This window comes from Poromitra crassiceps (genome assembly GCF_964638095.1).
Source record: "Poromitra crassiceps genome assembly, chromosome: 8".
NCBI lineage: Eukaryota > Metazoa > Chordata > Actinopteri > Beryciformes > Melamphaidae > Poromitra > Poromitra crassiceps.
In genome coordinates this window covers 31,877,214-31,900,306 of record NC_139629.1, presented here as the reverse complement: position 1 = coordinate 31,900,306, position 23,093 = coordinate 31,877,214, and the positions used below count along the sequence as shown (strand labels likewise).

The following is a 23,093-nucleotide window of genomic DNA, read 5'->3' as shown; positions in this document are numbered from 1 at the left end:
TACAAGCATATTCCGTTCCCGAGATAGACAAAAAAAAAAAAAAAAACACTAAAAACACTATTTTTTTGATGAGCTCCAAATTACACCAAAATTAAACCGAAGCATCTATGCCATGAGAGGGATTCAGGCACAAAGTTTCATGCAGTTTCATCCATTTCCCTAGGAGTTATGATCATATGATGTTGCCATACTAACCCAACAACAGATGCTCATAACTCCTAGTAGCTCCCTGTAGCAAGATGGCCGCCATGCGACGACGTCGCTCTCCATTGGCCGGCAGCGCGGGTAAGCTATCTAGCCTTTATATATATCTATGAGCGAGACGACTCTACTGGAGACTGGAGTAGACAAACACAAGCTAGTGACGCTGACGGCTACACTGATCATATGGAATGTAGCATGAAGTGCTAACACACAGTTAACACAAGCTAGTGACGGCTACATGGATATATGGGAATTATCCCGAGGTGCTAACACAGTTAACACAGGTCTCCCCCTCCCCCAGCTCATGATTTAAAGCATTATCGGGTGTTTGGGGAAAATGTCCCTTGTGTTTTGGACAGGCCACTGAACATGTTGACAGTTGGACAATCGCTAACCCACATTTCCATGTCATGGAGGCCCCCAAACAGACCACAGACCTGCATAGACTTCTGTGCTTGTGATTTAGCAGAGTTCCATCATAATCTGCAGCAGGTGCATTCAGAGGTTTCCATACGCCCGGCTCTGACTAGTCCCCGGGACAGAAACTTTGATCTGGCGTCGCTAACAACTAGCGTTAGCTACCCTAAGCTAACGTGGGTGACATGATCCACAAATTAAGATGGTATCATTATTTGAAGTCACTATGCAAAATGTTGACACAATATTACATAAGAGCAACGAAATGTGGGTCACCGTCTATGGTTTGTGCCATAAAACATGACGTTTCCGTGTGTTTACGATAACGGCTGCGTTAGCTAGGGATATTTAGCAGTGTTGCCAGGTCTCGCGAGAGAAACAAGGCAAGCGACCAGGTATTATGCAATAAGACCTGGTTGCTTGTTTCTCTCGCGAGATGTGGCAGCCCAGTTTAAAGGGCCGTGTCAGTAAGTAGACGGAGCCCAGCCTCTCCTCACCTCCCCTGCGCAGCGGCGACTCATCCGGTCCACTAAACAGTCCAGGAAAACAGCCGGGCGGAATCTGCTCCCGTTCCTGCAGTTTAGTCGTCCATCTTGGCGTCCATGTTTCTATTTTAGGGGGAAAAGGGGTATTATCAAAATATATAAAAAATAAAAGAACGGAATAGACTGCTGCGTCTACTTCCGAGGAGGGGACTGCCTGCCTGGGGGAGAGAGGGGGGGGGAGAGGGGGGGGGGGGCGGAGAGGCCACGCCCACCCTCTATTTAGATACTGTCTAATTCATTACTACTGTCCCTGTAAGTGTAAACACTCCTATAATATCCATGTAAAGTCTGTCTATGGTAGGCTAATGAGTTTATATTGACCTGGTCCTGTGGTAGGCTATTTGTATCTCCTCTGGTATCACTATAAAGGTTACCAGTTCAAGATATTTTAAATAGCACACACCCTGATAAGCTATCTGAATCTTGAGAACACTGGGCCCAAGGACACTGAGCAGCATTTAAAATGTGTTTACCAACACATCTAGATATTGGGGTGAAGTGTAGGCTATGTTTTATAGCTACAGTCATATTTACAACCAAAACACCTAAAAAAAACATGCTACTAAATGGTCAACATTTATTCCATTAGTCTACTCTGCATTGATTAAATAGGTACGATACACTAAGGAGATTACATTACGTCATTTGGCAGACGCTTTTATCCAAAGCGACTTACAATAACACATTTTTTGTCAGCAATAGAGCAATCAACTATGGAGCACAGTCTATGACAACTACAACTTCTGAAGGAACAGTGGTACAAGTTTAGGTTAGTGGTACAAGGTTGGTTAGTCTTTTTTTTTTTTTTTTTTTAAGAAAGAGAGAGAACGAAGTTAGATCAAGAAGGGCCCAGATGGAGCCTGAAAAGGTGTGTCATGAGATATATGGCAAGTGGAAATAACAAATTACAATACATGGATTTCAGAGTAAAAAAGTCTGTATTCAATGCTTACCCATATTTTAGCAGCAAGCTCCTTTTGAAAACAGACGCAGATCAATAACATTTCTATTGTGTTATCAAGCTCATTCCACATCTGTGGTGGACCTTTGCAAACTGCACTAAAGTTCACACATTTAAGTTGACGTTTCTCAGCCGTTTAGCATGCTTTAGATAGATCAGAGGTTTTCAAAGTGGGTGGGCCTCCCCAGGGGGCCTCCAAACAGTTTCAGGGAAGGCTCAGTGAATGGAAGTGGAAAAAAAATATGATTATGAGCTATTACATGAGTTATCAAAAGGAGATCACATAGAATAGCCTAAATGTGTGTGATTTGGTTAAAGAGAGATAGTTCAGAGATACAGTAGCCTAGTTTGAGGGCAATTTGACTGTTTTTCCACCAGAAACTGCACAGTTTCTGCACAACTCCACAGAGTCTGTCGTGGAGCATATACAGTAGCCTACATTATACAGCCATTGGGAAATATTAGCCTATAGGAAGCTTCAGGAGACTGTAGCTGTGGAAAAGAGGATCAGTGGGAGCATTTACCATGATATAGGCCAGGGGTGTGCTGCATGCTGCCCCCAACCTCACTGAGTCCTGGGTCAATTTCCAAAATAATAATAATAATAAATAAATAAATTACAAGGTGGACGTTTTTGGTTAGATGTTAGACCACCCAAATCTGTGTTTTTATTTTACTGTACATCCCAGAACATGGTGCTAATGTGGTTAGCATTGTCCATCTACATACTGTTTAATGTTAGCATTTGAGCTAACTTTTTGTAATAAACTATATCCAGGATGCGCATTGCACATGCAACATTACTAATCTGATTAATACATATTTGGGTGATGTTTTGATTGGTCATTCATGTAAATCAGACTGAGAAGTTACTTCTGTCTGCGTGCAATCCAAGATGGCTGCACGCACATCGCCTCGTTTGTCTGTCCTGTGAGATCTGTCGTTCTTTTGTTTGTAAAGTGAAAACGTACTAGTGTTGCGTGTATAGAGCCAAATTCTCTTGGATATAGAGCGGAACTCTCTATTTTATTTTTTGTGTTGTATTATTTTTGCTTATCTGATTGTCTTGTTTGTAAATGTATGATGTGTAATGTTCTATGTGGACCCCAGTAAGAGTAGCTTATGCTTTGCATAAGCTAATGGGGATCCTAAGAAAAAAAAAGCCTATCAAATTGCTGTAGCGGGCTGTTTTAAAGCTAGAGCAAAGTTTCTGGTGTCATCTGAATGGAAGAATTACTAAATTTGAATGTGAAAAATATAAATTACGATTACGATTACGAAAACTTTATTGTCCACAAGTGGAAATTCATCTTTGGTTCCACCACAGACATGTCTCAAAAGATAAAACACAACAATACACATGACAAACACATGAAACACATGAAACAATGCAATTATGACGAAGAACCTGGCTAGACATCGACAAAATGACCACACATCCACAAAACAGTCAACACACATTCATCCACACCGATGCACAAAAGTAGGCTACACCTCCCAATGCAGGTCAATTCCAAAACAATTTAAAAAACATTCAGGAGAAGACCTGCTGTACAAAAAACCTCAGCAAAATAAGAAATTAAAACACCACCCTAAGCAGAATCTACCGCATGCTAGTTTTATTTATTGCCATGACAGCATCTGGGACAAAGGACTTCTTATAGATGTTCCTCTTTGCCATCGGTAGTCTGTAACGCTTCCCTGAGGGTAAAAGTTCAAATTCACTGAACAGTGAATGATAGGGGTCCTTAATGATCCTCTCAGCTTTACTTCAGCTTTACTACTTTAAATTTGGTATAATACATTTTGATTACAGTCCTTTAATTAGTAGCTATAATTGCTATAATTAGTAGCTATAATTAGGAGTGATGGTGTTACAGTAGGCTACTGGTGGAAGTGCACGGTCACAATCTGGCCCTATGGTAGCGAGGATTTTTTTTGTGTGGCCCTCCCTATCATCAAAGTTGGCCATCCCTGATATAGGTTATGGCAATGGCATATAACTTCTGGCAAATCTGTACTTTCTCAATATAACTATAGGAAAAGTATTGCCCCATATACCAGTAATATTACAGCCATTTGTTCCTTTTCATCAAGCAGGTCAGGTCACATAAGGCAACTTCTATGACCTAATTCTCACTGACTGCTGTAGCCTATCACCTTTTCTGTGCCATAACTGAATCTTTTATGATGTGTTTGCGTAATCTATGTCAATACGTAAGCTAAGGTGCCTCGCTGCCTCTGGAACTGTGTCTGAAGAGGCTGTCACAGTAACACTCACACTTCGACTATTCGTTGTTTTCTTACCAGTACTGCAACAGGAAGAAAATAAGTTACATCAGCCAAAGTGAAACGTTACATCATCAACATTTAACTTTTGCTTTGGGGTTTTTAAAGAGGTGCACACTAAAACAACTTTTTTGAACTATAGATTACATTTTATGACTTGCCTATATGAAACATACAAATGCTATTCCTAAACTTTGACACCAAATTAAAATATAAAATATAAATAAACATATAACATAATATATATATATATATATATATATATATATATATATATATATATATAGCTATATATATATATATATATGCTACACACACACACACACACACACACACACACACACACACACACACACACACACACACACACACACACACACACACACACACACACACACACACACACACACACACACACACACACACACACACACACACACACACACACACACACACCATCAGCCAGTCAATAATCCATTGGCTCTGTTCCCTTATAGGCTATATTTTCCTTATTGTTGGCTTTTTTATTTATTTATACAGGCCAAATTATGGTAGGCTACCACTTGTTTTTAATTAGAGGGGTATTTGTCTTTCTCATAGGCCTACATACCGTATTCTAATGTTTTGGTGCCCCTCTTGCTATTATGTAGGCTATAAGTCTACTTTATTATGATGTAGCCTAACAAAACAAAAAAACTACTACGTAATGCTGAGATGACGTCCAAGAAGAGCTGTATATCCAGGAGCCAATTAAAAACTCTCATTTTCGGCGGACTATTTGAATGTACCAAAATGGGACTCGCTGATTGGCTGATGGAGACGTCAATATGGGGGGGGGTCGTCTCATGTAACATTACCGAACGTTACTTTGCACGTCCGTTTTTGTCATTTATCGATTGATTACAAATGCGTGATGGGCACCGTGTACGATTTCGCTGCCTTCTATGCAAACAATTAATGTAAACGCCAACGGTATAAAAACAACATCTAAGATTTATTGTGAAGCGAGGAGGCGGGTCATGTTCTTCAACCCGAGGCTGTCATTGGCTACTGTCGCCTGACGTCAGCGTGTGGGTGTGCGCGAGGTGAACATCAACAAAAGAGACAAGAGAGAAAGAAGAACGGAGAGAGAGATACAGTAGAGAGGAGGAACCAAGGAAGCAACAGAGCGAGACAACAACAGATATGTGGATTTAATTAGCAAATTACAGGTAAACAATGATACAAACATGTTCAAACTAATTATTCACATTTGACCTCGACTGCCTTTTCTCTCTGCTAACGTTTATTGACGTTAGAGAAGAGAAACGGGAAGAAAGCAGACAGCAAAGAGAGAGGAACGGTCGACGACGGAACGATCATTGATAACCTTAATTAACTGAACAATACAGATCATCAAAACGTGATGAATGCGTGTGTTTTCTGGTGTGATATACATGTTCTCATGACAGTTCGACAGAAATCAGACACATTTAGTCAGTAAGATTTCCGTTTCTTCCTGTTTCTTTGTTGTTGTTGTTGCAATCTCCACATGAATAACGCAGCAAAACCAGCCTTTCGCTTATTGTTGTGACCAGAAAGCAACATTTAGTTTATTTTGGAACGTTTGCATGTCATTTCTGATCTCTCTTCTCTGTTGTTGTTGATATCCGTTGGATCCGTCCCCCTTTCCCAGGCAGAGGGTTTTGACACGGTGTTTTACAAGAAAAACACAGCAGAAACAGCTTCAGTCGAGTTATTAACATGTGCACAGCGTGCTAGAGTCGATATAACATGTAGTTTTGCGTTGCTGATTTGTATTAAGTTACCGTGTAAAGGTTTAAAATTTAAAAAAGGAAAAGCCCAGCCCCTCCCCCCACTTCGATCAGGGGATTTAAATGGTCGGTTGGCTTTCTCTCATAACAATCAACGACAAAAGATACAGATTTGCCATCAGTCTACATTATATGCTTTTATGCACTTTGTTTGTGTCGGTTTGATGGCAGATATAACATTGGAAAAATCCATTGTGTTTGGTGTTAAGGGTTAGTGTCGAGAAGGCGTTAACCGAGGAAACCTGACACCCGAGCCCAGCTGAGAGGAGGGGGAGGGGGCCGAGAGCGAATGTAGGTCAGTGTAGTGATAATAATATATAGAAACAACGTGCAATAGAGATATATAGGGGGACAAATAATTAAGCTTATATTCACAAATAACAATAAAAGCAAAAACCAAATAAAAGAGATTGATGTTTTCAAGCAGTTAAAGCAAATCAAATCGTTTCTTTTTTTAGTTTATTTGTATAAAAATGTGTATACAATATATAATTTGCAAAGTGAAAGGAGACCCGCCTAAATAACCTCCAGGGTGGCATTCTCCAGTCAGGAGTTGCTGTAATTATTTCCTGTAATATTATTACAGGAAATAATTACAGCAATGTAAACATGCACAATTTGAATGTATCTATAAATAGGTTTTAGACATGGTAAAACACAGAGATATAGCTCAGCATATTAGGACTTGACAGCAATGCATCCCATTATAACACCCATCTATTACACAAGGCAGTCATAGTCATAAGCCAGACGCACACGTACCAAGAAAACTCATTTATAATCATACATGCAAGTAGACATAGCATAGCATTAGCAGGCTAAGAGTAGACACTCATGTGAATTGCTTTAGTTTTCATAAGACAAGACGAAGAACATATTACACACAAATAATGATAAGAGAAAAAACATTCAGAATCGGCCTCTGGACTTGGACTATGACAATGAAAATCGAACCTTGAGACGATGATCAATAACACTGTAAAATTAATCTTAAACGACACTGGTACACAAATAACTGAAGCTTCTGTGTTCCTTTAGTAACTGTTCTTGTTTTTTTGCTGTGTTTTGCAGTGAAGATACTGTGCTGAAACATCAGGTGGAGACATGGATGCCTTCAAACTGCTGAAGGAGCTGAGGGCCAACTACGAGCAGGAGGTGCATTACCTGCCCAAGGAGGCGGGGCTAAGCCTCATCGAGTCCACCACACAGGTGAGCAGGCCCCACCCTCCTCTCTCATATGAACTCATTTTCACTCCAATCCATCCTGCTAATGTATTGTTTGCTGACATAACTAAGTTGCAGTGACCACAGTGGATTCTGTTCACATTCAAACATTGGCTCAAAATATAAGGGCGTCATCTGTCCTCGGTTATTCGGCCACATCATCATTCTATTCCTTGCTCCTCTATTCCTTACTTTGTATTGTAAAGTAAAAAGTATTGTAAAACTTTCCTGGCACAACAAGCCCTTTGAACTCGAATACCGTTTCTGCGAAGCTTCCTCAATGTGAGTAACGTGTTTTTATTTGTATTTTTTGCAGAATGACAGTCGGATCTCAGCGAAGTGCAGAGACGCCAAAGTGGAGGATCTGTGGAGCCTGACCAGTTTCTTTGGTTACAGCACACAGACGTTCGTCCTGGCTGTCAGCCTGCTGGACAGATTCGTCTCCATGATGAAGGTAAGGCTAGCCTACAGCTAAGCTAACACATCATAACGGTAACGCTAGCTTACAGCTAACACACCATGATGAGGGTAATGCTAGCTTACAGCTAACACACCATGATGAGGGTAAGGCTAGCTTACAGCTAACACACCATGATGAGGGTAACGCTAGCTTACAGCTAACACACCATGATGAGGGTAAGGCTAGCCTACAGCTAACACACCATGATGAAGGTAAGGCTAGCCTACAGCTAACACACCATGATGAGGGTAACGCTAGCTTACAGCCAACACACCATGATGAGGGTAAGGCTAGCCTACAGCTAACACACCATGATGAGGGTAACGCTAGCTTACAGCTAACACACCATGATGAAGGTAAGGCTAGCCTACAGCTAACACACCATGATGAGGGTAACGCTAGCTTACAGCTAACACACCATGATGAAGGTAAGGCTAGCCTACAGCTAACACACCATGATGAGGGTAACGCTAGCTTACAGCTAACACACCATGATGAGGGTAACGCTAGCTTACAGCTAACACACCTTGATGAGGGTAAGGCTAGCCTACAGCTAACACACCATGAGGGTAACGCTAGCTTACAGCTAACACACCATGATGAAGGTAAGGCTAGCCTACAGCTAACACACCATGATGAGGGTAACGCTAGCTTACAGCTAACACACCATGATGAAGGTAAGGCTAGCCTACAGCTAACACACCATGATGAGGGTAACGCTAGCTTACAGCTAACACACCATGATGAGGGTAACGCTAGCTTACAGCTAACACACCTTGATGAGGGTATGGCTAGCCTACAGCTAACACACCATGAGGGTAACGCTAGCTTACAGCTAACACACCATGATGAAGGTAAGGCTAGCCTACAGCTAACACACCATGATGAGGGTAACGCTAGCTTACAGCTAACACACCATGATGAAGGTAAGGCTAGCCTACAGCTAACACATGATAAAGCTTGATTTATACTCGCTGTGCCGCGAAGGGCGCGGGGGAGGAGCGAGGGCCGCAAGTAGGGGTGGGGGAAAAAATCGATACACCACAGTATCGCGATATTTTGCCTGACGATATCGTATCGATATTTGGACGCCAAATATCGATATTGCAAAAAAAATATTTTTTTTTTTTTTTTTTGCAGGCCATGCCAGGCCACCGGGCTACTATAAACTTTAGTTCCAAGGCCAGCAGTAAACAAACGGTAGCATATTTTCATTTTGTTTTAACAGTAACAGTTTTGTCATAACAGTCATTTACAAATTCCCCAGTTACTGAATGGGCTGCACAAAATGTTTTGTGTAAGTGAAGTGAAGTTGCAAAAACTACATAAGTACAGTAGTCCACACACACATCCAGTTAAGGTGGACTGTAAGTAGACTGTAACAAACAGTTCAGTTTGTCAGGTGCATGCAACTATGACATGACTTTATGAAAGTTGTTGGTCTGTCTACTTGACAATGTTGCTGCAATAAAATGGTTGAAGTCAGATGTACAGACTGAAAAATTGTTCTTATATAAACCAGATGTTGACAAAGTTTTCCTTTGGGGACATCATTTGCAGTTGAAAAAGTAAGAAATCGCAATATATCGAAATATCGCAATATTCAATATATCGCAATATCGATATATCGCAATATCGAAAATATCGCAGTATCGCAATACTATCGTATCGTGACTCAAGTATCGTTTCAGTATCGTATCGTGGGCATCTGGTGATTCCCACCCCTAGCCGCAAGCGTCAAATGACGTCAATGTGTTGGGCGCGACCCCCGTATGCCACCCACCGTGTACCTGAAGATTTTTCTCACAGCGCGACCTCCGCACGGCTTCTCTCCAAACACTTTTAGTCGTTTCACCAAGTAAATGTGTTGTGTAGAGAGCATGATTTGAGAGAGATTAAAAGCAGCACAGAGTAGGCTATCAGGGCTGAGAACTGAAACGGCTTTCAGTAAAAACAAGCTTGGCGATTCATTCATGTGCTGATGTACGGATGTCTGGATAAAGTCATTAATAGGTCACTAAAGTTCACAAATCAGATTTGCCCTCCTAGGCTGAACATGGCCTTATTCAGCGGGTATCTTGCATGTTGTGTTCAGGTGCACTGTAAAAAAAAATAATAATAAATAAAAATCGCCCGCGGGCCGCCAGTTGAGTATCACCTTTTTCACTATCCATGACTTTGCATCTCTGACTACGGAGTAAGTCATATTCCCATCCCATCTTAATGTGTGTCCTCCCTCAGGTTCAGCCTAAGCACCTGTCCTGCGTGAGCGTCAGCTGCCTGCACATGGCAGCCAGGGTCACAGAGGAGGAGTGCAACCTGTCCTCCAGCCACGAGCTGATCCGTATCGGCCAGTGTCGCTTCACCGTCTCCGACCTCACCCGCATGGAGAACATCGTTGCTGACAAGCTCCACTTCAAGTCCAAAGCCGTCACTGCCTTAACCTTCCTGCACCTGTACCACCAGCTCACACTGTCCCACTGCACACACAGGTGAGGAGGAGAGGCACACACACACACACCTTCCGCTAGAGCAGTGGTTCCAAAACTGGGGTACGCATACCTCTAGGGCAGGGGTGGGCAACTATTTTTCATGGGGGGCCACATGAGAAACCCAGATTGTTGCCGGGGGCCGAACAAATATTGTCATGCCGTAACCCATGGATGGGCAACTTTGATGATAGACAGGACCACAAAAAATGTTCTCGCTACCAGGTTTTGCTGAGGGCCGAACGGCGCCAGCGCGAAAAATTTGGGGCATTTGAAGCCACGTTTAGAGGAATAACTCATTTTAAATTAACAGTGCCACCTGCCAATATGGCTGCTAGATTTTAAAGTTACCAGCCAATTAGAATTTCCACTAGCCAAAATGTTTTTCTTGAAATAAACCAGAATATGAGTGGGTTAATTTAAGCATAAGTATCAGTAAGTGGCCCGGGATGATCAAAGCCTGTGTTGAGGGTCACACGAACAAAAATGCAGTCTTGAAGCTAAATAAATCCAAAACCAATGAGTTAATTATTTAACTTTCTACTTCAATGTAGCCTTTTAGTCATAAAGATTATTGAAAGATTTCCATATTCCAAACTGAAATGCTATAACAGAAGTGGAGTATTGGCCAGAATGACATTTGTACATTTGGACACTTATTCAGTGGGTATCTTGCATGTTGCGTTCAGGTGCACTGTAAAAAAAAAAAAAAAAATTGCAATTCCATCGTGGGCCACACAGATGCCAGATTTTGCCCATGTGTGCTCTAGGGGCACGTGGGGGTACTGGAAAGGGGGAAATGGCAGAATAAGCCATGAAAATAAATGAAACGTTCAAATAAATCTACTCAGGAGGCACTAATTGCAGCTCTTTCACGCCATGTCTTATTTTGTAATGTTATATTCTTCCAAAGGTGTGTTATCATTCATTCATTGCATCGGATGCTCTCGTTTTCTGTTGCAGTTTTCGAAGCAAAATGTTGTGGTCGGGGTAATGTCACCAATAACAGGTTGTGACCAATAGCGCTGCACGCCGTCACATTTGAAAAGAACCATATGAACAGATATGAATCCCAGATATGAAGATCCTTTGCTTTGTAGACTTTCTTGGCACTCACTCAAGTGTTCGCTCAGTGAGAATAAAAGTCGGGATTTTCTCATGATTTGAAGGCCGTGTTTGTCAAAGCAGGAAGTAGAGCAATCAGTCACCTCCGATGTCAAACTGGGCTGCACCCGTAAGATTTGCTGCCGGCCGCCGACCATCACAAACGCCCCTCGCTTACGTAACGCCGCAGATAACACATATCTGCTTTTTTCTCTCCTCTGGTTTAGAACTCCAGGTCACCTCAGGTTTTGGTCACACGGTGCTTTTCCACCGTCTGCTCCGTTCATCAGTACGATGTAGAGCAGGGCTTTTCAAAGTGGGAGGTGGGCCTCCCCACGGGGGGGCTCCAGACAGTTTCAGGGAAGGCTCGGTGAATGGAAGTGAAACAATATTCCATTAGTTATTGCAGAGTTATCAAAAGGAGATCATAGCCTAATTGACCCTAGCTTACTTCCTGTTGCAGTGATTCTCACTTCCTGTTGCAGTGATTGCTAATGCAATAGCTGAAAGGAAATAAACTAGGGTCTGAACTGCTAGCAACAGACTTGCGGTGAGGCGATCTGATCTATGTCAGCTGTTCGTCTTAGTTAAGCAAAGGATTTCTGAGAGAAATGTGAACAATGTGAACATGCAGAACCAAGTCTCTGACCTCACACATTTTCCTGTGTTTTTGTTTGGGACAGGAAGGACACTCTGAGCCTGGATAAGCTGGAGGCTCAGCTCAAAGCCTGTCTGTGTCGCATCTCCTTCTCTAAAGCCAAGGTAGGAATGCACTCAACTGCAGATCAACCACTAATGAGAAGTTCAATTAGCTTTCTGTCAGTTTGGGGACTGTACTTTGCCTGAACCTGTTTCTCATCATTTTCTCTCTGTCTTTCTCTGTTCCCCCTGTATCTCCTGTCTCTCTCTCCTGTGTGTGTCTCTCTCTCCTTCTGTCTGTCTCTCTCTCTCTTTCTGTCTGTGTCTCTCTCTTTCTGTCTGTGTCTCTCTCTCTGTCTGTCTGTGTCTCTCTCTCTGTCTGTCTGTGTCTCTCTCTCTGTCTGTCTGTGTCTCCAGCCGTCTGTCCTGGCGTTGTCTCTCCTGCGTCAGGAGATAGAAGCCGTTCAGTCGGAGGACATGCTGGAGATCGCACATCATGTCCAGAGACATCTAAAGGTAAAACACTGGTGCAGGCAGGGACAGTGCTGAAAGGGTTCAACTCTGTGTGTGTGTGTGTGTGTGAGTGTGTGTGTGTGGGGGTTGGGGGGAGGGGGTCAGACGTGGTCTCCAGTTCACCCTGTCTGCCTGGACTCCCGTCTCAAACATGTCTGTGTGGAGCTCAGCTGTTACGTAAAGCGGTGTCCAGTGCTGTGTGTCAGTGAGTCTGTGTAACACAGTACTCTCTGTGTCAGTGAGTCTGTGTAACACAGTGCTGTGTGTCAGTGAGTCTGTGTAACACAGTACTCTCTGTCAGTGAGTCTGTGTAACACAGTACTCTGTGTGTCAGTGAGTCTGTGTAACACAGTGCTGTGTGTGTCAGTGAGTCTGTGTAACACAGTGCTGTGTGTGTCAGTGAGTCTGTGGAACACAGTGCTCTGTGTGTCAGTGAGTCTGTGGAACACAGTGCTGTGTGTCAGTGAGTCTGTGTAACACAGTACTCTCTGTCAGTGAGTCTGTGTAACACAGTGCTGTGTGTCAGTGAGTCTGTGGAACACAGTGCTGTGTGTGTCAGTGAGTCTGTGGAACACAGTGCTCTGTGTGTCAGTGAGTCTGTGGAACACAGTGCTCTGTGTGTCAGTGAGTCTGTGGAACACAGTGCTGTGTGTCAGTGAGTCTGTGTAACACAGTACTCTCTGTCAGTGAGTCTGTGTAACACAGTGCTGTGTGTCAGTGAGTCTGTGGAACACAGTGCTGTGTGTGTCAGTGAGTCTGTGGAACACAGTGCTCTGTGTGTCAGTGAGTCTGTGGAACACAGTGCTCTGTGTGTCAGTGAGTCTGTGTAACACAGTGCTGTGTGTGTCAGTGAAACACAGTGCTGTGTGTGTCAGTGAGTCTGTGGAACACAGTGCTCTGTGTGTCAGTGAGTCTGTGTAACACAGTGCTGTGTGTGTCAGTGAGTCTGTGTAACACAGTGCTCTGTGTGTCAGTGAGTCTGTGTAACACAGTGCTCTGTGTGTCAGTGAGTCTGTGTAACACAGTGCTGTGTGTGTCAGTGAGTCTGTGTAACACAGTGCTCTGTGTGTCAGTGAGTCTGTGTAACACAGTGCTCTGTGTGTCAGTGAGTCTGTGTAACACAGTGCTCTGTGTGTCAGTGAGTCTGTGTAACACGGTGCTCTGTGTGTCAGTGAGTCTGTGTAACACAGTGCTGTGTGTGTCAGTGAGTCTGTGTAACACAGTGCTCTGTGTGTCAGTGAGTCTGTGTAACACGGTGCTCTGTGTGTCAGTGAGTCTGTGTAACACAGTGCTCTGTGTGTCAGTGAGTCTGTGTAACACAGTGCTCTGTGTGTCAGTGAGTCTGTGTAACACAGTGCTCTGTGTGTCAGTGAGTCTGTGTAACACGGTGCTCTGTGTGTCAGTGAGTCTGTGTAACACAGTGCTGTGTGTGTCAGTGAGTCTGTGTAACACAGTGCTGTGTGTGTCAGTGAGTCTGTGTAACACAGTGCTGTGTGTCAGTGAGTCTGTGTAACACAGTGCTGTGTGTGTCAGTGAGTCTGTGTAACACAGTGCTCTGTGTGTCAGTGAGTCTGTGTAACACAGTGCTGTGTGTGTCAGTGAGTCTGTGTAACACAGTGCTCTGTGTGTCAGTGAGTCTGTGTAACACAGTGCTGTGTGTGTCAGTGAGTCTGTGTAACACAGTGCTCTGTGTGTCAGTGAGTCTGTGTAACACAGTGCTGTGTGTGTCAGTGAGTCTGTGTAACACAGTGCTCTGTGTGTCAGTGAGTCTGTGTAACACAGTGCTGTGTGTCAGTGAGTCTGTGTAACATGGTGCTCTGTGTGTCAGTGAGTCTGTGTAACACAGTGCTCTGTGTGTCAGTGAGTCTGTGTAACACAGTGCTCTGTGTGTCAGTGAGTCTGTGTAACACAGTGCTGTGTGTGTCAGTGAGTCTGTGTAACACAGTGCTCTGTGTGTCAGTGAGTCTGTGTAACACAGTGCTCTGTGTGTCAGTGAGTCTGTGTAACACAGTGCTGTGTGTGTCAGTGAGTCTGTGTAACACAGTGCTCTGTGTGTCAGTGAGTCTGTGTAACACAGTGCTCTGTGTGTCAGTGAGTCTGTGTAACACAGTGCTGTGTGTGTCAGTGAGTCTGTGTAACACAGTGCTCTGTGTGTCAGTGAGTCTGTGTAACACAGTGCTGTGTGTGTCAGTGAGTCTGTGTAACATGGTGCTCTGTGTGTCAGTGAGTCTGTGTAACACAGTGCTGTGTGTCAGTGAGTCTGTGTAACACAGTGCTGTGTGTGTCAGTGAGTCTGTGTAACACGGTGGGCTAAAAGTGTCCGTGTGGGTTTCAGATTGCGGACGGAGAGCTGCTGTACTGGTCTGACCTGGTGGCCAAGTGTCTGTCAGACTACGCGTCGCCCGCCTGCAGCAAGCCCGACCACAGGAAGCTGCTGTGGGTGGTGTCCAGACGCACCGCCCAGAACCTCCACAGCTCCTACTGCGGAGCCCCGGACCTGCCCACCATCCCCGAGGGAGGCTGGGACCAGAGTGAGAGGTGAGGAGAGGAGAGGAGAGCTCACACTGGGGGCAGAAACACCAAAACATTCTCTGATTGTTAAAGGAACACTCTGCCCATTTTCAACCAGCTTTGTATCATTAGAACATCAGTAGTATATCAGAAAACTGTAAACTGTTTTGAAGTCTGTCATTTAATTTGACAGTTATTGAGTGTTAAAGTGTGGACCAGTGACATCACTGGTCCACACTAACTCAAATTAATAACTCATTAACTCAAATCAACTCTCAATAACTGTCAAACTAGATGAATGATGAATAGTTTGACAGTTATTGAGAGTTGATTTGAGTTAATGAGTTATTAATTTGAGTTAGTGACTTTAACACTCAATAACTGTCAAATTAAATGACAGACTTCAAAACCGTTTACAGTTTTCTGATATACTACTGATGTTCTAATGATACAAAGCTGGTTGAAAATGGGTGGAGTGTTCCTTTAAATGTGAATATTTTCTGGTTTCTTTACTCGTCTATGACAGTCAATTTGAATATCTTTGAGTTGTGGACAAAACAAGGCATTTGAGGAGGACATCATCTTTGGCAAACACATTTTTCACCATTTTATAAACCAAAGAACTGATCGATCAATCTAGGAAATAATTGACAGATTAATCGGTGATGAAAATAGGCATTCGTTGCAGCCCTAGTAATGAGGCAGAAAGGTTTCAGGGTCGGGGGTTCGATTCCCAGGGGAGACGAGACACTCCAGAACACACGAGAACTGTTACAATATTGACTCTTTAAAGCAAAAGTAGGTGCTGCTGCGAGGGTCTAAAGCAGTGGTTCTCAAATGGGGGTCCGGGGACCCCCAGGGGTCCGTGGCACTTTGCCAGGGGGTCCGCGAAAGGTTTTCAGGAAAATAAAAACAAAACCTTTTTTTTGCAAAAGCTTCATAGTTCAATGAAAATATTTTATGCTTTAAATCTAAAATGATTACATTCTAATCTAACAAACCTATCAATTTAAAAGTCAAGCACGTTACCGTGGAAACAATTAAGTTTAGCCCAAAATCACAAATCAGAATGAGGGGGTCCCTGGTATATTTGCCAGACCCATGGGGTCGGCCTACAGAAGGCTTTGTCGGTCGGTCTGTCTGTCTGTCGGTCGGTCGGTCTGTCCCTCTTTTCCTCCCTGGAGGTACACAGGGGGACCGTGCAAGAGTCATCCAGGCTGGGATGCACTATTGGCGGATAGATTGAGCGGGATGAGAGCCTCCTTTTATGGAGCTTTTTTCCATTTTTTTCCATTTTTCGTGTGGTGCTCCAGGACGGACCCCCGTCATGGCGCAGAGGTATGCCCGGCCTCGGTGGCCCCCTCCCGGGTTGGGAGGGGGGTCGACCCACCCCCCACCCACCCAAAAAAAAAAAAAAAAAAACCCAGGGGGTCGGCCTACAGGAGGCTTTGTCTGTCGGTCGGTCGGTCGGTCTGTCCCTCTTTTCCTCCCCAGCCATTCAGGAACGCTTCAGATTTCAACCACCAGGGGCAACAGAGCAGGTCTGGACTTGCTACCATTTGAACCAGCAGTGAATGGGGACACACTAACAAACATTGAATTACCTTTAATTCAACTGGTTTAAACATGTGCCGTGTAACTGTACAGGATCTGTACTTGTTGTAATTGTGGTGCCTAGTTTGGTTCATTATTGGCCATTAGATCATATTAGATCATACTTATTTATTTATGGAATAGTTAAAAGAAAGACAAATGTGGTCATTAACTACAGTACATTAGAGGGCAATAGAGGGCCCACAACACCTGAAGGTAATTTGTATAAATATCACCTACAGCCAACTGATTAATGAGATGGCAATCAATAGTATGACAGCAATTGATCATATTTACACAACCATAAACCCACAACACACTTGTAACATTCATGAGTTGAAAATGTTTTAGCCACTCAAATTGCATTGGGAAGCTGCGTTGGGCAGGTCAGGTGAGCAAGTAAAATCAATGAGGGTCTAATCAACAAGGGACAGGTGAATGTAATCAGACTGGAAGGTTTGCTGGTCTAGCCTATACACAAATCTACAACCAAATACCCCTATACACCCCCACCGTGCTGTATTCCCATTTAATTCCAACAAAATGTTAATACGGCCTAAAATGATTTATACTTTTAACTTATAAAGTGGTTTGTTGTAGGTGTGTTGGTCTCAAAACCAGACCTACTCTGTTGCCCCTGGTGGTTGAAATCTGAAGCGTTCCTGAATGGCTGGGGAGGAAAAGCCCTTCTGCCCATATTCTGTGCACTGACTGACAAGGGACAGGTGAATGTAATCAGACTGGAAGGTTTGCTGGTCTAGCCTATACACAAATCTACAACCAAATACCCCTATACACAAAATGCTACACACACACAAAATGCCTAAAATGATTTATACTTTTAACTTATAAAGTGGTTTGTAGGTGTGTTGCCTACTAGGAATTTGTTCCTTCTGGGTCTGGCATAACCAGGTCTCCTGGTCTTGTTTCTATCTTGTAAGGGCTCCTTGGCTGACAAACATTTGAGAACCTCTGGTCTAAAGCACAATCACCTGACTGTGCTTGTCTGGGAAGATGACATGGAAACCACCCAGCAGTCTGTTCTGACGTAACAGCTCACACACACACACACCCAGCGGGTGTGAGTGTGTGTGTGTGTCACCACACACACACAGTGTGGGATCTTTATGCCGCAAGGTTCTTCCTCTTAGGCAACCAGCTGCAGAGAAACGCAGAGTTTCTGCTCTGTTGTAACTTCACGTCACACAGACAAGCCTCTCTCTGTCACGCCTGGGTTTTCCAGGCGTGACTAATATGACTTCAGACACGCCCTGAAAACCAGTTTCCATCTATGTTTGTAAACAGTCTATAAACAGAACATCTATGTTTGTAAACAGTCTATAAACAGAACATCTATGTTTGTAAACAGTCTATAAACAGAACATCTATGTTTGTAAACAGTCTATAAACAGAACATCTATGTTTGTAAACAGTCTATAAACAGAACATCTATGCTTGTAAACAATACAATGTGTGTGCGTGCGTGTGTTTGCAGTGAGGACTCGTCTGAGGACATGAGCTCGGGGGAGGAGTCTCTGAGCAGCTCTCTGGGCAGTGACGCAGAGGGGCGGTACTTCCCTCTGCACCTCCGCCAACGCCAAACCTGAGACCTCCTGAGGCCACGCCCACCACACCGTGCCTGCCTTCATTTTCCTGTTTAGCTAGTTAGCTAATAGCTTAATTTATGACGTAGTCACAGAGGAGAGGTCCCATCGGCTACTATCACCTCAGACGGGACGGGTGCTGCCGGGGAGGGGGGGGGGATCGCACAAAACTGGCAGCTGTCAAATCTGGCCTCTTCCTGGTTAGTTGTGTTGGACTTGTTTTAGTCACTAGGTGTTTTACAGTGTTGGTGTCACATTCCAGGCCGAAGGAACACACTTTTTTGGCAGATCAGCTCTCGGGTTTAGGAGAGACGCAGCGTGAGCGACGAGCTTAACGTACCTCAGTTTGAACCACACAGTGTTTCAGTCGGCTGACGTAGAGCTGGATGCTAATTTTTGCCAAAAACCTGTTTCTTCTAATCAGAACGCCGTTTGTTTGGAGTGTTATGATGAATCCAAGACTGTTTGATTACGGACAGGGGAACTACAATTTGCACAGGTTTCTTTTGTTGTCATGAGTGTTTTTATCATCTGGCCGGAGAGCGGAGGCTAAAGCTTAACTTCGTCGCGCGACACGCAACACTTTTGTTTCGGTCTCTTTCTGACGTCATATCTGTCGAGAGACCGTTTTCAAAAGTGTCGCCGCGACAAAGCATCAGTTAATCTGGTGGTCTGCTTAGCTAGTGAGGGGAAGGGAAACTTTGACCATCGGATGTCCCGGGTTTGCTGGACTCCCTGGCAGCTCAGGGGTGAAGTGCCTCGCTGAAGGGCACAAAGCAGAAGCTGGGTGTCACCCCTTCGCCTTCCCTGCCAACGTTGACCATTTGAAGCAGCGGTGCTCCGACCTGGAGTCTCGTTGATCAATATTATGTGCGTAAAAACCAGTGACTGTCTGCTCTACGTCATCTTGCAAAGTAGTGATGTCAAAACAAAACAACAACAGCAGCACCGCCACAACGGTTACAAATAGAACAACTACGCCACAAATGTAAGCCAATTCTGAGCCTTTCGGGAGACAAGTGCCCACACCTGCTGCAGGCAATTACCCCGTTATCAATCAGTCCAACTGGGACTGGCTCCACCCCAATCCAACCATAAATGGTCAATGCCCATTACCACATGATGCGTATCAATGAGGATGATTATCAATATTACAGGGAAATTGCCTGCAGGTGTTAGGATGCATGCAGCACAGTCGCTGGATAGGTTAGTGGTTCTTTTACTAGGGATCCCAGTCACAGTTGGATAAATGAGAGCCCTGGACATTGAGTCAAAGTTTCCCTCGGCCCCGAGACCAGATGTCTGCATGGTGTTCACCAGATCTTTACAGTATGTGTGTTGTGGATGTGTTGAATTTAAAATCGCCAATTTAGGACGTAGCGTAAAGTTCAAACTGTTTTGAGTTGTTGGGAGGGAATGATGTACGGGACAAAAAATGTCTAAAAAATGTCATAAAATGTTAAGAAAAACTGTTGATACAAAAATGTGTAAAACTGTAAATAATGTAAAAAAAAAATACTGTGAATAGTTTTTTTTGTAGATATTAACTTATTCTTTTGTCAGCTGTATTGAAGAAAAAAAATCTTATAAAAAATATTATTTTTAATTTGTTGTCTTGCCTTTCTTTCTCTTGGAATCTCAAGCTTATTCTTTATTCCCAGAGTGATGCATGTAGTATTACACAATAGTACTTTGGTAGAGTTTAAACTCCCCGACAATATTGTGTGTGTGTGTGTGTGGAGAGAGAGACAGAGGGAGAGAGGCAAAGTGGAACGTCACTTCCTGCTTCAGCACTGTACCAGAGATTTTCATCCGCCATTTATTTTCCCATAGACATTTCATAAAATGCTTATAAAATAGTTGTACTTCGTCGAACCAAACGGTTCAGCTAACGCTATAGAGACAGTCGGCATGTCTGGGAACGCCCATACAGGCTCTGGGAACGCCCATACAGGCCCTAGGAACACCCACAACAGACGCTGGGTTAGCTGGCTCAGCCTGGCTGGGGGCGTGGTCAGGGTGGGGTAAATCCCCCGTTCTATCCATTCAGCAAAGTTAGAATTTAGCTGATAGCCCAGCCCAGGCAGACACGATCGGGGATTTAACCACCGCAGTAAACGCACATCTGAGCAGACGTCTTGTGTTCTGCTCTAGAACGCCCAAACCTGTAGTTTAGAGCCGCAGCCCATTGAGATATATCGGCGGTTTTACCCCACTCGCGCGCCAGCCGTTTAACATTTTGTGGGCGTTCCCACACATGCCGACTGTCTCTATAATCGGGAGATACCATAGAACATTTTACTCGGACCAAAACATAAAAAAAATATTTTCTTTAAACCCACATTTCTTTTAAAATCTTGGTCCCAGTGAAATGTTATGCGATCTCCAGTTTCTAAATATATCTGTACCGTTTGGTTTGAACCAGTAAAACTATTTTATACGCATTTTACAAAATGTCTATGGGGAAATAAATAGCGGATGAAAATCTCTGGTACAGTGCTGTAGCAGGAAGTAGGCAGTCACTTTGCCTCTCTATATGGAACAGTTAAACCAGGGGTGCCCAAACTTTTTTAGAATGGGAGCTACTTCTTTTGCCCTTGTCCCTCCACCCAGTACATATTTAGCACATTTTAACACTATATTATTTATTTCACATTATGCAATGTTACAATGGTAGATATACTGAGTTATCTATACATGAGTGGGATTTAGTTTGTGCATAAAAAATATGATAAATAAAGAATCCATTTTGTTTTGCTTTGGTGAGCTCACTTATTGATGGCCTGAGATCTACCTTAAAGTTTAAGGTATCAACCAGAATAACCCAGTACAAGTACCGTAAATTCCGGACTATAAGACGCACCGGTCTATAAGCCGCACCTTCAAAGGTGACTATTTTTTTCTTCTATAAGCCGCACCGGTCTATAAGCCGCGGGTGTTTTGATGTTTAATTACCATATGTAAGGCTTCGTGCACAGAGGGGATTGTCGGGAAAGAGATGGCTGTTTGGGGAAGCTCCCATTTATTAACATTTCAACAAAACAAAAGTCAGGTCACTAATCCCCAGACAAAATCACACATTGTGGTATTTTTTGTTTTTTTTACAGTGCACACAGTGTCCGCGGTGTGGTGAAAAGAGGGCAAGAGAGGAAATTAAAACAGAAGTGGATTTATAGTTAGAAAGAGTGCTAAAGAAGAGAGAATTCCGTTTTTTATTTTTTTATTTTAGTTACTCACAGTACTATTGACCAGTCCAACTCAAAAGATATTCGGCAGTTTCACTTTGAGCTCTTGTTCCGCCGCTGGGCACACAGTGTCCGCGGTGTGGTGAAAAGAGGGCAAGAGAGGAAATTAAAACAGAAGTGGATTTATAGTTAGAAAGAGTGCTAAAGATAGTCCGGTCTGGTTATGACGAGTCTCGCTGGGTACAGTACGCCAAAGCGATATCCATTGACTCGATGATGCTGTTGTATGTTGCGCATTTCTGTTGCACCAACGCGGAGAGGTCCTGCCGGACGAAAAAGCGCATACCCTCCCAGGTGAGGGGCTTCTTCCCCGCAGCCTGGAGGATGAGTTGACGGTCGGGCCAGCGGAGTAGGCAGATGAAGATGGCCCTCGGTGGCAGGCCGGGGTCTGGACGTGGCCGAGGCGCCCGGTGTGCCCTGTCCACCTCTGGTGGTTTCTCGCCTTCCTTCAGGTCCAGGATGTAACACAGGATTTTGCCACGAAAGCGTCCATGTCACCAATCTCAGCTCCTCTTTTACATTGATCAGGCGAATGTTATTTCTTTTACTCCTGCTGATTAAGTCATCAACCTGCGTGTGCAGGGTTTCGATTTTGCATTTTATCCATTTTCGGACTCACTGTGTTGTTTTTGTCCTCCAGTGCGCGGATGCGCTTTTCCGCATTATAAACTCTGTTCACGGTTGCCTTAGTTTCTTTAGTGAGTGAGTGGATGGACTTCTGCACGTTTTCAAACTTGTTTTCAAGCTGCTCAAAACCTCTGAGCGATGTCGGACTTAATCGATAGTGTTTCACGGAGTAAAAGTTTAGCCCAAGCGTGTATCTCCAGCCTCCAGCAGGTGAGTCATTTCCTCATTCATGGCGTGATTGCTTCGTCTTTTTCTTTCTGCTTACCTGTGTTGTGTTATGTTATGTTATGTTGTTAAAAGAGGGCAAGAGAGGAAATTAAAACAGAAGTGGATTTATAGTTAGAAAGAGTGCTAAAAAAGAGAGATTTTTTTTTTTTTTTGGAAAAAATCCATAGATAAGACGCACCGTTATATAAGCCGCAGGGGGCAAAAAAGGCCAAAAAACAGGAAAAAAGCCGCGGCTTATAGTCCGGAATTTACGGTAGTACCAACACGATACCTGCATTTGACCCTTTTTGTACACCGATCCAGAAAAAAAAAAAACTATTTGTATGGTTTTGCTCGCAACCAATCACCGCAAGCGTTCTTTGATTGAATACGACGTGTGATTGGCCCACTACTGCAGCAGCTACAACCCATACAGTCTGTGGTGGTGAAGTGGAGTCCGCTGTATGTGACAGACAGTTGGCAGTTCAGCGTGCTGAGACACCACCAAAACAATCAAAAATATATGCAGCCCTAAATACTAATAACTTTGAGTTTGAATGACGTTTTTTCACATGATGGTGTTGCTACTTGGACTTAAGGGCTTTGAGGATTGTTTCCACTGCTGAAAATCACACTCATTATCTGGA

General features: G+C 43.7%; 2 protein-coding genes across 6 annotated transcripts in view; one reads left to right on the top strand and one right to left on the bottom strand.

Annotated features, from left to right (window-relative positions):
- Nucleotides 1-1,306, bottom strand: part of ccni (cyclin I) — a 72,664-nt gene extending 71,358 nt beyond the window's left edge. For all 3 annotated transcript variants that reach the window (XM_083641819.1, XM_083641821.1, XM_083641820.1), the window contains exon 1: nucleotides 1,119-1,306. The gene's annotated coding sequence lies outside the window, so the exon portion shown is untranslated. The remainder of the gene's footprint in view (nucleotides 1-1,118) is intronic.
- ccng2 (cyclin G2) lies at nucleotides 258-19,923 on the top strand. Of its 3 annotated transcripts, none has more exons than XM_083641823.1 (8): nucleotides 258-285; nucleotides 7,302-7,439; nucleotides 7,771-7,908; nucleotides 10,156-10,406; nucleotides 12,191-12,269; nucleotides 12,564-12,662; nucleotides 14,995-15,197; nucleotides 18,259-19,923. In XM_083641823.1, the coding sequence occupies exons 2-8, from the start codon at nucleotides 7,335-7,337 to the stop codon at nucleotides 18,368-18,370; spliced, it is 987 nt and encodes a 328-aa protein (XP_083497949.1). In that variant the 5' UTR covers nucleotides 258-285; nucleotides 7,302-7,334; the 3' UTR covers nucleotides 18,371-19,923. The 3 variants fall into 3 exon arrangements, with proteins under 3 accessions (XP_083497949.1, XP_083497948.1, XP_083497950.1); XM_083641822.1 differs by lacking the exon at nucleotides 258-285 and adding an exon at nucleotides 5,539-5,627; XM_083641824.1 differs by lacking the exons at nucleotides 258-285; nucleotides 18,259-19,923 and adding exons at nucleotides 5,539-5,627; nucleotides 17,364-17,712.
- The last annotated feature ends 3,170 nt before the right edge of the window (nucleotides 19,924-23,093 follow it).